This window comes from Dromiciops gliroides, chromosome 2 (genome assembly GCF_019393635.1).
Source record: "Dromiciops gliroides isolate mDroGli1 chromosome 2, mDroGli1.pri, whole genome shotgun sequence".
Lineage (NCBI taxonomy): Eukaryota > Metazoa > Chordata > Mammalia > Microbiotheria > Microbiotheriidae > Dromiciops > Dromiciops gliroides.
Genome location: NC_057862.1, coordinates 310,022,231 through 310,036,235, shown reverse-complemented (window position 1 = coordinate 310,036,235; position 14,005 = coordinate 310,022,231). Strand labels below are relative to the sequence as shown.

The following is a 14,005-nucleotide window of genomic DNA, read 5'->3' as shown; positions in this document are numbered from 1 at the left end:
CAGGGTCACACAGCTAGTGTCAAGTGTCTGAGGCCGGATTTGAACTCAGGTACTCCTGAATCCAAGGCCAGTGCTTTATCCACTGAGCCACCAAGCTGCCCCTATAATTACTTTTAAAAACATTCTTATCAACTCACAATGACTCAACTCTCCACAAACACTCTTATAAACAAAATACATTTCGGCAAGGCAAGTCAATATAATGGGAATGTCTAAAAGATACATGCATCATTCAAAACCCATAGTCAGTTTTCTACAGAGAAAGAGGAGTTATACTTCACATACAGTTCCCTAAAGGCATAATGGGTGACTGCATTGACTGGAATTCTGAAATCTTTCAGATTTGTTTTTCTTTAGAATATTGTGCTTATAATGTAATTTCTCCTCCTCCTGCTTTTGTTGCTGTGTCAGTTCTTACAAGTATTCCTAAGTTTCTGACATCTTCATGTTCGTTTCTTTGTATTTGTTATTTCTTGCTGCTGTAAAATTAAAGGGCTGGAACAGATAGCTTCTGAAATCTCTTTCACCTCTAGATCTATCTTATATATCTATTTATCTTTATCTGAAGTTCTGTGATCATTTTCATCTGGGCTCATGATCAAGTCTCTCAAAGTCCACAGATTCAGAAATTAAAAAGGAGATAATTTTACATCACTCATTTAAACAAGATGTTAATGCCCCTGAACTTGCATCTCCCACAAAGTATGGAATTAATGGGATAACTTCAGGGAAAGGAAAAAAGGAAATGATCACCTAAAATGGTTTTATTTTGATACCTTTTCTTTTGAAGGATGTTCAGCATCAAATCAGTGGGACTTCAGGAGAAAAGTGTTACAAGCTTATTAAAAGAAGTACACCAGAACTATGTCACAACATCATAGCCTCTTGTAAGGATCAATTATTGTCATTCATTTACAACATTACTTGGAATTCAGAAATCAGAGTACTATGCTTCCTTCATAACTAAATATTTCCAAATAGAGATACATTCTAGATTCAGAATAATTCATTTCATGGCTCCTTTAATTATCTTCACAAAGGTGTCTTCTTCTTCTTCTTTTTTTGGTATGGCAATGAAGGTCAAGTGACTTGCCCAGGGTCACAACTTGCCCAGTGTCAAGTATCTGAAGCCGGATTTGAACTCAGGTCCTCCTAAATCCATGGCCGGTGCTTTATCCACTTCGCCACCTAGCTGCCCCACAAAGGTGTATTCTTATAAAATTTTATATTGATTCCTCAATGTCCATGATTTTTCTATCATTTAAGATCAAAATGGAGGACCATCATTAAGTGAATCTTTTCCACTGTGCTTATCCTTTGATCAAGCAATAGCACAATTAGGTCTGCAACCCAAAGATATCAAAGGAAAAGGAAAAGAACCTATATGTAAAACAATGTTTATAGCAGCTCTTTTTGTGGTGACAAAGAATTGTCAAATCACCAAATTATGGGAATGCCCATTAATTGGGGAATGGTTGAACAAGTTGTGATACATTATTTGTGATGGAATACTATTGTGCTATAAGAAAAGATGAGCAAGATACTTTCAGAAAAACTTTGGAGACTTACATGAACAGATACAAAGCAAAATAAGGAGAATGTTGTACATAGCAACAGCAATATTGTAAGATGATAAACCATGGATGACTTGGCTACTCTCAGCAATAAAATGATTCAAAACAATTCCCAAGGATGGAAGAATGATGAAAAATGCTGTGTACCTGCAGAGGAAGAACTGATGGAATTTGAATGCAGAGTAAAGTATCCTTTAAACTTTATTATTCTTGGTTTTTTTTTTTTGGAGGACAGTGTCTGTGTTTTCTTTTGCAAGATGTGTAATGTAGAGGTTTTTCACATGACTACACATATATAATCTATGTCCATTTCCTTGTCCTCTCAAGGAGGGAGAGAATTTATAGCTCAAAGTTTTAAAATACAAATGTTATCCTTTTTTCTTTACATGCACTTGAAAAAAATTAAAATAAACACCACATGTACTAAAAAGAGTATTTTCAATACAACACATTGCTTAAAAATATTATCCAAATGATTTCCACAAATATCAAGGAAAAGGACTGTGGCTATATACAAAATGTTACTGATCACAGCAACAAAGTTGTGAAATCATAACACCTCTTTGAAAATTTCACAACACAAAAGAGAATGGAAAGTAGAAAAATACAAATGACTAAGACCTGAATTACCATTCAAAAGAAGAACAATTATATTCATCAAGAAAAGGATGAAGTCTGGAAAACATTTTCTAACATATTATACAGTAAATGATACATGAAAGAGAGGAATTCCATAGAAATCAAAACTCTGTTAAATACATTTACTAAATTACTTGATCACAAACATTAAAAAGCAAAGTTTATTATGTGACAGGGAATGTATTAAAGTTCACTCATTCCTAAAAACTAATGATAGATTTGAGTAACTTGGAAAACCCAAATACAAAAGGAGAATAAAAAGATTAAAGAATGAAGGTTTTTCAGGCTAAGAATGCAGAAAGAAGAGGAAAATGTTTGTGAGAGGGGGTAAAGGATGACTATAATAAAATGGGATATCAAATAAATGTATTTTTTGTGATACAAAGGGAAAAAAACTAATGGGGGGAATAATCCATTGAAAAAGAGGTAAAAATATTAAGTGAAGTAAAAGCTATTTCTTCAGTTTGGGTTTTCAATAGAGTCCTTCCCACTTCCCTCAGCAGGTGGAAGGGTGGGAATAATGGGCTTCAGAAAATTGAACTCATTGGTTCCTGAGCCACTGGTCAGACACACCTCATACTGGTAGTTCTGGGACAAGGTCCCTGTCCCACTGACATCCACCAAGTAGCTCGGGAAAGGACCATTTGGATCAAAATGACTACCTTCACTAGCATCCCTCTTCCTCTTCCACAAGCAAATGACAATGAACATAATGACAGAGACCAGGAAGAGAATGGAGACAGAGGCCAGGGAAATGATGAGGTAGGTTGTGAGGGAGTCAGTCTGGACCTCCTCCTTGGTTGCATCTGGGAGCTGCAGGTAGGGCTCAGAAAAGCCATCCACCAGGAGCACATTCAGCGTGGCTGCTGTGGACAGAGGAGGCTGCCCATTGTCCTTCACCAGCACCAGGAGCCTCTGCTTGATGGCAATCTCTCTCACTGATGGGTCTTGCTGTGTGAACTTCCCCATTGTGGGCCCACACACTGAAGAGTCCTGGCTCTGTGGCCTTGACCAGTTGGTAGGAAAGCCAGGAATTCTGTCCCCAGTCCCTATCCACAGCCACCACCTTGGTCACCAGGTAACCTGGCTCTGCAGCTCTGGGCACCAGGTCATTGCAGGGAGCTGTACCATTCTGCAGGGGGTACAGCACAAAGGGAGAGTTGTCATTCTCATCTTGTACCAAAACCTCAACCAGAGCCTGGCTGCTCAGGGCTGGGGAGCCTCCATCAGTTGCCCTCACAGTGAACTGGAAAGCTTGGATGGCTTCATAATCCAGGGATCTCAGAGCATAGAGGTGACCATTGTCTGAGTTGATGGAGATGTAGGAGAAGAGGGGCAGGTCTCCAGTCTCTGGAGGCAGTAGGGAGTAGGTGACTTGGCATTGATTCCTGAGTCCCTGTCACTGGCACTGACAATGCCAATGTGGAGGGCAGGGCTGTTGTTCTCCTGGACATACAGTTTGTAGGTTCTCTGAGTAAACACTGGGGGGTTGTCATTGACATCAGAGATGAGCACTGTGATATTGTGCTCAGATTTGAGCCTGGGGGATCCCAAATCTGTGACTGTAATAGTGATGTTGTACTCTGCCCTGCTCTCTCTGTCCAGTGCTCCCTCTGTTACCAATGTATAGAAGTTCTCAACAGAAGGTTTCAGGGCAAAGGGAAGGTCATCTTGGATGGAGCAAACCATCTTTCCATTTTCCCCAGAGTCCAGATCTGAAACACTGAAAACAGCGACCACTGTCTCAGGAGAATTCTCTGGTATGGGGCTGGTAAGTGAAGATATGGTCAGTTCTGGAGGATTGTCATTCAGATCTATCACCTGAACAATAACAGTACATTCTGCTGAAAGGCCTCCACCATCTGTGGCTTGAATATTTATAATGTAAGATTGAGTTGACTCAAAATCCAGTTTTTCTCTTAAGTAAAGTTCTCCCAATTCCTCTTTAAGGTAAAAAGTTTTACGAATGTTTTCAGAGGGATATAAAAATGTGTAAGATATTTCTCCATAATTCCCTGCATCTAAATCTGTGGCCGAGACTGTGACAACCTTGGATCCAATAGAACTATTCTCAGGGATCTGAACGTCATAACGGAGCTGAGTAAACACGGGGCATTGTCATTGATATCGACTACAAGGACTCGGACTTGGGCAGTTCCAGACCTGGGTGGGACTCCCCCATCCACTGCAGTGAGAGTTAAAGTGACCTCAGAATGCTCCTCCCGATCCAATGTTTCATCCAGTACGAGCTCTGGGTATCTCCTGCCCTCACTGCTATCTCGAATTTGAATATGGAAAAAAGGAATTGGGACTGATTGTGTAGTTCTGGAGACTGTTGCTTCCTACGTCCAAATCCTGCGCATTTTCTAGCAGGAACACAGTCCCGAGAGAGGTGCTCTCAGGGATTTTTAGGAGCATCTCAGTTTCTAAGAACACTGGTGAATGATCATTAATGTCTTGTACCCTTAATTCAGCCAGGACAATCTGAAAGGGATTTTCCAGTAAGACCTTAAAAGGTAGCACGCAAGGCTCGGCAGGGCCGCACAATTCCTCTCGATCCAGTTTTTCCCTCAGGAGCAGATCCCCGGTTTTAGGGTGCAGCTGCAAATACTCTTTGTTTCCTTTGAAAACGACTCTGCCCCCCCGTTTTGACAGCTCCCCCACCCTGAGGCCCAGGGCCTTTGCCACATTGGCCACAAAGGAGCCTCTTTCCATCTCCTCCACTACCGAAAACTGCTCCAGCTCTGAGGTCGCCCCAGACATACCCAGCAGAACAAGGAGAAAGAGAACTTGCCTTTGCTGCGGAATCATCGTCCCTTCCCGGTCCATTGTTCCGTTAGTCCTCTCCTCTCAATCTGTGTAGCCCAGCTCGATTGCAAACGGTAGCCAGAAGCTACAACTTTGGTCCGTCTGTCTGGTATCTCAGAAATATGAGGACCCCGGACCCTTCCTCGAGTTCCAGCTGAGAAATCTTCTCTTCTTGATTGACTCAGGGCGGTCTTTCTGGGAATGGGCGTATTCGCCGATCTTTTCTGTCTTCTTAGCCTGCAGCGCCACCACGCGGCTCATCATCATTTCAGAATGCAGTTAAAACATGGAACGTGTGTTTCATATCAGACACCGTATCTTGAATTACTGTATGTATTTCAAAGGATTTCTAACTCATTCTTTACAAGAGAATTTATATCAATACTACAAGAACTAAGAAATGACACTATATCTTGGTTTAGGACACCTTTCCAAAATCTCACAGATGTAAGTGTAAATTAAAGATAAGCACTGTGAAAAGGAAGCAATCATTAGAGCATTTTGACACAATATTTAAGCAGGAAAAAAAGCGGCACTTTCATCTAGTGGGCCCACCGGGGTTGGTTTTTAGAGATTCTGAGACAGGGCAAGAATAAATAGTAAGCTTGGGGTGTAAAAGGAAACATTTCGACCTGATATTCTGCTATGGAACCTTCTTCTCCTCCTTGGAGTCCAGGAGTCAATAATATATACCAGAGAGCATATATACCATATATTCTGATGTGATTTTGCCAGTTTTTAAAGGCTCTGCTTAACTGGATTGGAGGCATCCCCCTGAGATTTGAGAATTCCTTGACAGCAAGGATGAGATACTCCCCCACCCAATGCTCCACCCAAATGAGTGTGTATATGCATACACACATACACACACATACATACATGCATGCATATATTCTGTCAAAGGAAAGAAGGGGGAGATGATCTACTTATTGATTGGGATCTGATATTCTAAGGTTGATTCAATATGAGTCCTGTATAAGAGAATGGTTCTGGGGTGCCCCCTATGTTAAAATGTTTTTTAAATACTTTTTTATATTCACATCACCTCACAATAACTTAACTCTCTGCAGACACTCTTCTTAATAACAAAAAACAGTTAAGCAAAGCAAATCAATACAATGGGAATGCCTAAAAATAATGTGCACCACTCAACACCTATAGTCACTCAATGTTCAACAGAGAAAGAGGAGTTATACTTCACCTACAATCCCCAAAAGGCATAATGGATGACTGCATCAATTTGAATTCTAAAATCTTTCTGATGTTTTTCTTTAGATTACTGTGCATTAGAAGGTAATTTCTTCTCCTGCTTTTGCTGCTGTCAGTTCTTACAAATCTTCCCAAGTTTCCCTGAAATCTTCATATTTGTTTCTTTGTGTGTGTTATTTCTTGCTGAATAATAAATGCATTAATTCATATATTATAATTTATTCAGTCATTCATCAATGTATAACATTCCTTTCAGGTTTTTTTCTGAAAACCCAAAAAGCCTGCCTCTTCCTACATCACACTACATTAGTTATGGTAATGGGTAGAGTTGCTTTTTACTTGGGTAGTGCTTATTTTGTAATGAACTAAGGTACCCATAGAATAAGGTTCTAGGTATCCAAGTTTCTTCAGGAAAACTCATTCAGTGAAAAATTGGTATACAGGAAGGCTTGTGAAACAGCCCTTTGAAAACCAAGAGGCTGGTGTTGCACATCCCATGATGCTGTAGTGGAAGGAACACTCTCCTTCCTTGATTTCACATTCATGTATTAGTTTTTGGTCTTTTTAGAATCATTGACATCTTTTGTTTTTACATATGCTTATTTCCCAATATATCCCTCCCTCTTCCCATTCTCAGACATCTATCACTAATAATGAGGAAAAAACAGATCACCAAAGCTAACTAATTCATCAGGCAAGTTGTATATCATAGCTAATCTTTTCTTCTTTGGAGTCAGATTTAGGCATTATAATTTAATATCACTTAGTTTGAATTGTTAGTTGTCATTTCCATTTGTTTTATATAATTGTTGATGTTGTTTTCTTGTTTCATTTTATTTCATTTTCTACCACTTGGTGTTTATCTTCCCATAATTCTCAGTATTCTTCAGATTTATTGTTTCTTTCAGTGCAGTTAGAGTCCATTGCATTCTTGTATCACAGTTTGTTTAGCCATATTCCAACTGAAGGACATCAGTTTTGTTTCCAGTACTTCGTTACTTGTGTGTTAGCTATTCATATGTGCAGTCATGGAATATCACTGAAGATACTGTTTCATTTTCATGAGAGTGTAACCAAAGGAGAGGCAGATTGGTCTCTGGGAGTGGCAGGGCTTGGAATCATGAAAATTTTGATTCAGTCCCATCTCTTACACTTATTGTGTGACCCTCAGCAAGTTCCTTGGCATCTTGGAGCTTCGGGCATATCTATAGTCACTTAAGATGGGGTTGGGGAGGAGAACTGTCTGCTCCATTGTGGAATTTTACTATCTTGGCATGGGTTTCCATTTTAATCTGAACTTGTTTCTACATTAAAATTATGAGTTCTTTTGGAATGTTAGATTGCATGTGTCTGTCTGAAAAAACTGTTTTCTACTTTTCAATATCAGTAATTATACCCTGTTTCAAAAAATCTATATTAAATTATATTTCTTAAATTTTAAACATCAGAATATATTAAAAACAATGAAGGGAGAGATTGGCCTGAATGACTTGGGGGAGACATGATGTACAACTTAGATTCAAGTCTTGTGATTATTATTACTTGTGTGACATTGGACAAACAATTCAATCTCCCTTGGTCTCAGTTTCCTTATCTGTACAATTAAGGGGCTGCAACAGATAACTTCTGAGGCCTTGTTAGCCTTTGATCTATTATCTTATAACCCTTCCATATCTTAAGTTCTTTGATCATTTTCAGATGGGCACATGATCAAGTCTCTCAAAGGCCACAGCCCCAGATATTAAAAAGCAGATCATCTGGCATCATCCATTTGAACTAGATGTTAATACCCCTGGACTGGCACATCCAACAAAGTGCGGATTTAATGGGATACCTTAAGGAAAAGGGAAAAAAGAAATGTTCATATAAAAAGGATTTTGTTTCAATCTCTTTTCTTTTGAAGGATGTTCAGCATCAAATCTGTGGTACTTCATGAGAAAAGTGTTACAAGCTTATTAAAAGTAGTATACAAAAAAGGGGGGGCAGCTAGGTGGCGAGGTGGATAAAGCACTGGCCCTGGAGTCAGGAATACCTGAGTTCAAATCCAGCCTCAGATACTTAACACTTACTAGCTGTGTGACCCTGGGTAAGTCACTTAACCCCAATTGCCTCACTTAAAAAAAAAAGTAGTGTACCAGAACTATGTTTCAATACCATAGCCTCATGTAAAGATCAATTGTTTTCATTAATTTATAATGTTTGGGGGATTCAGAAATCACAGTATTATGCTTTCTTCTTAATTAAGTGTCTCCAAATTCAGATATGTTCTATACTCAGAATAATTCATTTTATGGTTCCTTTAATTATCTTTGCAAAGGTGTATTCTAAAAAATTTTATGCTGATTCCTCAATGTCCATTTTTATCATCTTCCCCATAGTCATTACAACTGAAGATCAGAATTACAGATTAACATTAAGAGAATATTTTTAACTATGCTTATATTTTCACCCAATAATACCACTACTAGATTTGTACCCCTAAAGAAATCAAAGGAAAAGAACCTATATGTACAAAAATGCTTATAACATCTCTTTTTGTGGTAACAAAGAATTGCCAAATTAAGTAGATGCCCATCAATTGGGCAATGGTCAAACAAGTTGTGGTATATGAATTTGAAGGAATACTACTGTGCTAGAAAACATGATGAGTAGGTTGTTTTTAGAAAAACCTGGGAAGACTTAAATGAACAGATGCAAAGTGAAATGAGCAGAACCAGGAGAATATTGTACATAATAATAGCAATATTATATAACAATCAACTGTGAATGACTTGGCTATTCCCAGCAATACAATGATCCAAAACAATTCCTAAGGACTTATGGTGAAAAATGCTATCTACATCCAGAAAAAGAATTGTGAGAGTTTAAATACAAATTAAAGCAAACTTTAAGAAAAAACTTTTGGGGGAAGCTAGATGGTGCAGTAGATAAAGCATTGACCCTGGATTCAGGAGGACCTGAGTTCAAATCCAGCCTCAGACATTTGACACTTAGAAGCTGTGTAACCCTGGGCAAGTCACTTAATCCTCATTGCCCCACCAATAAAAACTAAAAAAAAAATGTAAAAACCTTCTTTATTTTTTTTTGTCTATGTTTTATTTTTCAATTTTGCAATGTGAAGGTGTTTTACATGACTGCACATGTATAATGTATATAAAGTTGCTTGTTCTCTCAAGGAGGGAGAATATTTGGAACTCAAATTTTTAAAAATGTAAAAAGGGTTTGTTTACATGAAATTGAGGGAAAACATATATACTAAAAAAAGTGTTTTCGATGTATTACAATGTTTAAAAAATATTATCCAACAGAAATCTATATAAATATCAAGGAATATGACTATGGGTATGTCTAAAATTATAGTGACCACAGTAACAAAGTTGTAAAATCATAGAACCTCTTTGAAAATTTCATAACGCAAAAGAGAAAGTAAAGGACAAAAATACAAATGAATCAGACCTGAATTACCATTCCAGAGAAACACAATTGTATTCACCAAGAAAAGAATGAACTTTCGGAAACATTTTCTAAAATGTGATACAGAAAATGATAAATGAAAGAGAGAATTCAATAGAAATCAAGTCTAAGTATGTTCAACACATTTGCTAAATTCTTAATGACAAGCATTAAAAAACCAAGTTTGTAATATGATGAAGAATGTATTATTGTTCATTCATTCCTAAAAACTGGGAGATTTGAGTAACCTAGAAAAAAACAATACAAAAGAATAAAAAGCCTAGAGAATTAAGGCTTTTCAGACTAAGGAAGCATAGAGAAGAAGAAAATGTTTCTGAAAGTAGAAAAAGAGGAGGAAGATAATAAAATGGAATATCACAGAAGTGTCTTTTTAGAAATGGAAAGAAAAAAAACAATGGGGGTAGAGAATAGTTTACTGAAATAGAGGTCAAAACATTAAGTAAAGAAAAAGCTATTCCTTAAGTTTGGGTTCTCACTAGAGTCTTTCCCAGTTGTCTGAGTAGGAAGAGGGGTGGGATTAATGGGCTTCAGGAACTTGAATTCATTGGTTCCTGAGCCACTGGTCAGACACACTTCATACTGGTAGTTCTGGGACAAAGTCCCTGTCCCACTGACATCCACCAAGTAGCTTGGGAAAGGACCATTTGGATCAAAATGCCTACCTTCACTAGCATTCCTCTTCCTCTTCCAAAGGCGAATGACAATGAATATAATAACAGAGACTAGGAAGAGAAAGGAGACAGAGGCCAGGGAAATGACAAGGTAGGTGGTAAGGGAGTCAGTCTGGACCTCCTCCTTGGTTGCATCTGGGAGCTGCAGGTAGGGCTCAGAAAAGCCATCCACCAGGAGCACATTCAGCGTGGCTGCTGTGGACAGAGGAGGCTGCCCATTGTCCTTCACCAGCACCAGGAGCCTCTGCTTGATGGCATCTCTCTCACTGATGGGTCTTGCTGTGTGAACTTCCCCATTGTGGGCCCACACACTGAAGAGTCCTGGCTCTGTGGCCTTGACCAGTTGGTAGGAAAGCCAGGAATTCTGTCCCCAGTCCCTATCCACAGCCACCACCTTGGTCACCAGGTAACCTGGCTCTGCAGCTCTGGGCACCAGGTCATTGCAGGGAGCTGTACCATTCTGCAGGGGGGTACAGCACAAAGGGAGAGTTGTCATTCTCATCTTGTACCAAAACCTCAACCAGAGCCTGGCTGCTCAGGGCTGGGGAGCCTCCATCAGTTGCCCTCACAGTGAACTGGAAAGCTTGGATGGCTTCATAATCCAGGGATCTCAGAGCATAGAGGTGACCATTGTCTGAGTTGATGGAGATGTAGGAGAAGAGGGGCAGGTCTCCAGTCTCTGGAGGCAGTAGGGAGTAGGTGACTTTGGCATTGATTCCTGAGTCCCTGTCACTGGCACTGACACTGCCAATGTGGAGGGCAGGGCTGTTGTTCTCCTGGACATACAGTTTGTAGGTTCTCTGAGTAAACACTGGGGGGTTGTCATTGACATCAGAGATGAGCACTGTGATATTGTGCTCAGATTTGAGCCTGGGGGATCCCAAATCTGTGACTGTAATAGTGATGTTGTACTCTGCCCTGCTCTCTCTGTCCAGTGCTCCCTCTGTTACCAATGTATAGAAGTTCTCAACAGAAGGTTTCAGGGCAAAAGGAAGATCATCTTGGATGGAGCAAACCATCTTTCCATTTTCCCCAGAGTCCAGATCTGAAACTCTGAAAACAGCGACCACTGTCTCAGGAGAATTCTCTGGTATGGGGCTGGTAAGTGAAGATATGGTCAGTTCTGGAGGATTGTCATTCAGATCTATCACCTGAACAATAACAGTACATTCTGCTGAAAGGCCTCCACCATCTGTGGCCTGGATATTTATAGTGTAAGACTGAATTGACTCAAAATCTACTTCTTCCTTTAAATAAAGTTCCCCAGATTTCTCTGATAGTTGAAAAGTTTTACGAATGTTTTCAGAGGCATGTAAAAATGTATACGATATATCTGCGTTATTTCCTGCATCTAAATCTGTTGCTGAGACTGTGACAACTAGGGATCCAATGGAACTGTTCTCAGGGATCTGAACCTCATACTGGGACTGAGTAAATACTGGGGCATTGTCATTGATATCGACTACAAGGATTCGGATTTGCACAGTCCCAGACCTTGGTATGGCTCCCCCATCCACTGCAGTGAGAGTCAATCGAACTTCAGGCTGTTCCTCCCGATCCAGAACTTTATCCAGTACAAGCTCTGGATATCTCCTGCCCTTGCTACTATCCCGGATTTGAATGTGGAAATGAGAGTTGGGACTGATCGTGTAGTTCTGAAGACTGTTAGTTCCTACATCTAAATCTTGCGCATTTTCTAGTATAAATACAGTTCCGGGGAAAGTGTTCTCGGGGATTTTTAATACCATCTCAGTGTCTAGGAACACTGGTGAATGGTCATTAACGTCTTCCACCGTCAATTCAGCCCGAACAATCTGAAAGGGGTTTTCCAGTAAGATCTGGAAAGGCAGAACACAAGGGTCCGCGGGGCCGCACAACTCCTCCCGGTCCAATTTCTCTCTCAGGAGCAGATCCCCGGTTTTAGGGTGCAGTTGTAAATATTCTTTGTTCCCTTTGAAAACAACTCCGGCGCCGCGGTTTGACAGCTCCCCAACCTCCAGGCCCAGGGCCTTTGCCACATTGGCCACAAAGGAGCCTCTCTCCATCTCCTCCACTACCGAAAACTGCTGCAGCTCTGAGGCTACCCCAGACACACCCAGTAGAACAAAGAAAAAAAGAACTTGCCTTTGTTGCAGAATCATCGTCCCTTCCCGCTCCATTGTTCCCTTGGCCCCCTTCTCTCAATCTGTGTAGCGCAGCTTGACGGAAAATGGCAACCAGAGGCTACAATTGTCTCCCGTCCTGTTGAAACCTCAGAAATATGCAAGACAGAGTTCTTTCCCCCAGTTTCAGCTAGCAAGGATTCCTTTCTCCTTCCCGACAGTCTTTCTCTGTGTTGACGTATCCGCAGATCCTTTGGCCCTCTTCTTAGTGTGGAGCGCCACCACGCGGTTCATTCAATTATATTCGTGTTAATGCTGTTAATTTCTCAAATACTGAGCACTTCCTTTTAGACGCCGTATCTTGAATTCTGGTCTGAATTTGACAAAGTTCGTAATATCTTTTCTACAGGGTGATCTGGATCAACGCTGGAAGCATTCACAAGTTTGCCCCAAACCGCATACATATAAGTGTTATTTTGTGTTCGTTTAAAAGGAGCTCATCCTTCAGTCAGTGATGCGCCCCTGTCTTCTCCTGGCAATCATTAGGGTATTTCACATGTTGCAAACGAAACGGCTTGTGTTAAGAGGAAGCCACAGCCCATTCTACAACGTTTAGGGGAGACAGCCTTTAGAGAACCAGGGTAAGAAAGGGCAGTAAATAGCCAAGCTTGGATGAGAGATGGGAAGAAGGATTCTTCTTAAAAGCAGCTGATGGGGGGCGGCAACTAGGTGGCGCAGTGGACAAAGCACTGGCCCTGGATTCAGGAGGACCTGAGTTCAAATCCGACCTCAGACACTTGTCACTTACTATTTGTGTGATCCTGGGCAAGTCACTTAACCCTCATTGCCCCGCAAAAACAACCAAAACAAATAACAACAACAAGAAAAGATGCTAATGCTTTTGTTCCTTGCAAGTCTGTGTGCCTATACGGCTGAAAAGAGATCCTAAGAAACTCTTGATTTTAACTAGCTGCTCATTAAAGGCCTTTCTTTATAATTGGAATTATGCAAGGACTCGTGACCCAAGGAGCACTTTCTTAGAAAATTTTGGATACTACTGCTACCTGTCTATTTTATGACTCATTTTTGACTACTCTAGAAATTAAAGCTATAGTGGCCTGAATCCAGAATTGTGTTTTTCTAGAAAATGGGGGTTTCCTGGAAAGGTTCCTTCAGACTGAGAGTGGACAACAGGAAAGGATGAAGAGTTTTTCATAGCTAGTCAGTTTACAAGAGAAGAGAGAAACAATCTGGGTTATGACCATTAGCTCCTGTATGAGAGACTGGCTCTTGTAGTGATAAGAAATTGAGAAAGAGGGGCAGCTAGGTGGTGCAGTGGATAGAGCACCGGCCCTGGATTCAGGAGTACCTGAGTTCAAATCCAGCCTCAGACACTTAACACTTACTAGCTGTGTGACCCTGGGAAAGTCACTTAACCCCAATTGCCTCACTAAAAAAAATTTTAAAAAAAGAAATTGAGAAAGAAAGAAAAAGGAGGGGAGAGAAGGAAGGAAATGAAGGGAAGAAG

At 40.3% G+C, this 14,005-nt stretch overlaps 1 protein-coding gene and 1 pseudogene across 1 annotated transcript; both read right to left on the bottom strand.

Moving 5' to 3' along the window:
- Positions 1–1,794: 1,794 nt before the first annotated feature.
- LOC122744124 lies at positions 1,795–5,781 on the bottom strand (annotated as a pseudogene).
- Positions 5,782–9,368: 3,587 nt separating this feature from the next.
- On the bottom strand, positions 9,369–13,812 carry LOC122743923 (protocadherin beta-2-like). Its single transcript, XM_043989167.1, is given in 2 exon segments — positions 9,369–10,844; positions 10,846–13,812. Coding segments are annotated over 2 exon segments (2,394 nt in total). The 5' UTR covers positions 12,535–13,812; the 3' UTR covers positions 9,369–10,139.
- Between the last annotated feature and the right edge of the window lie 193 nt (positions 13,813–14,005).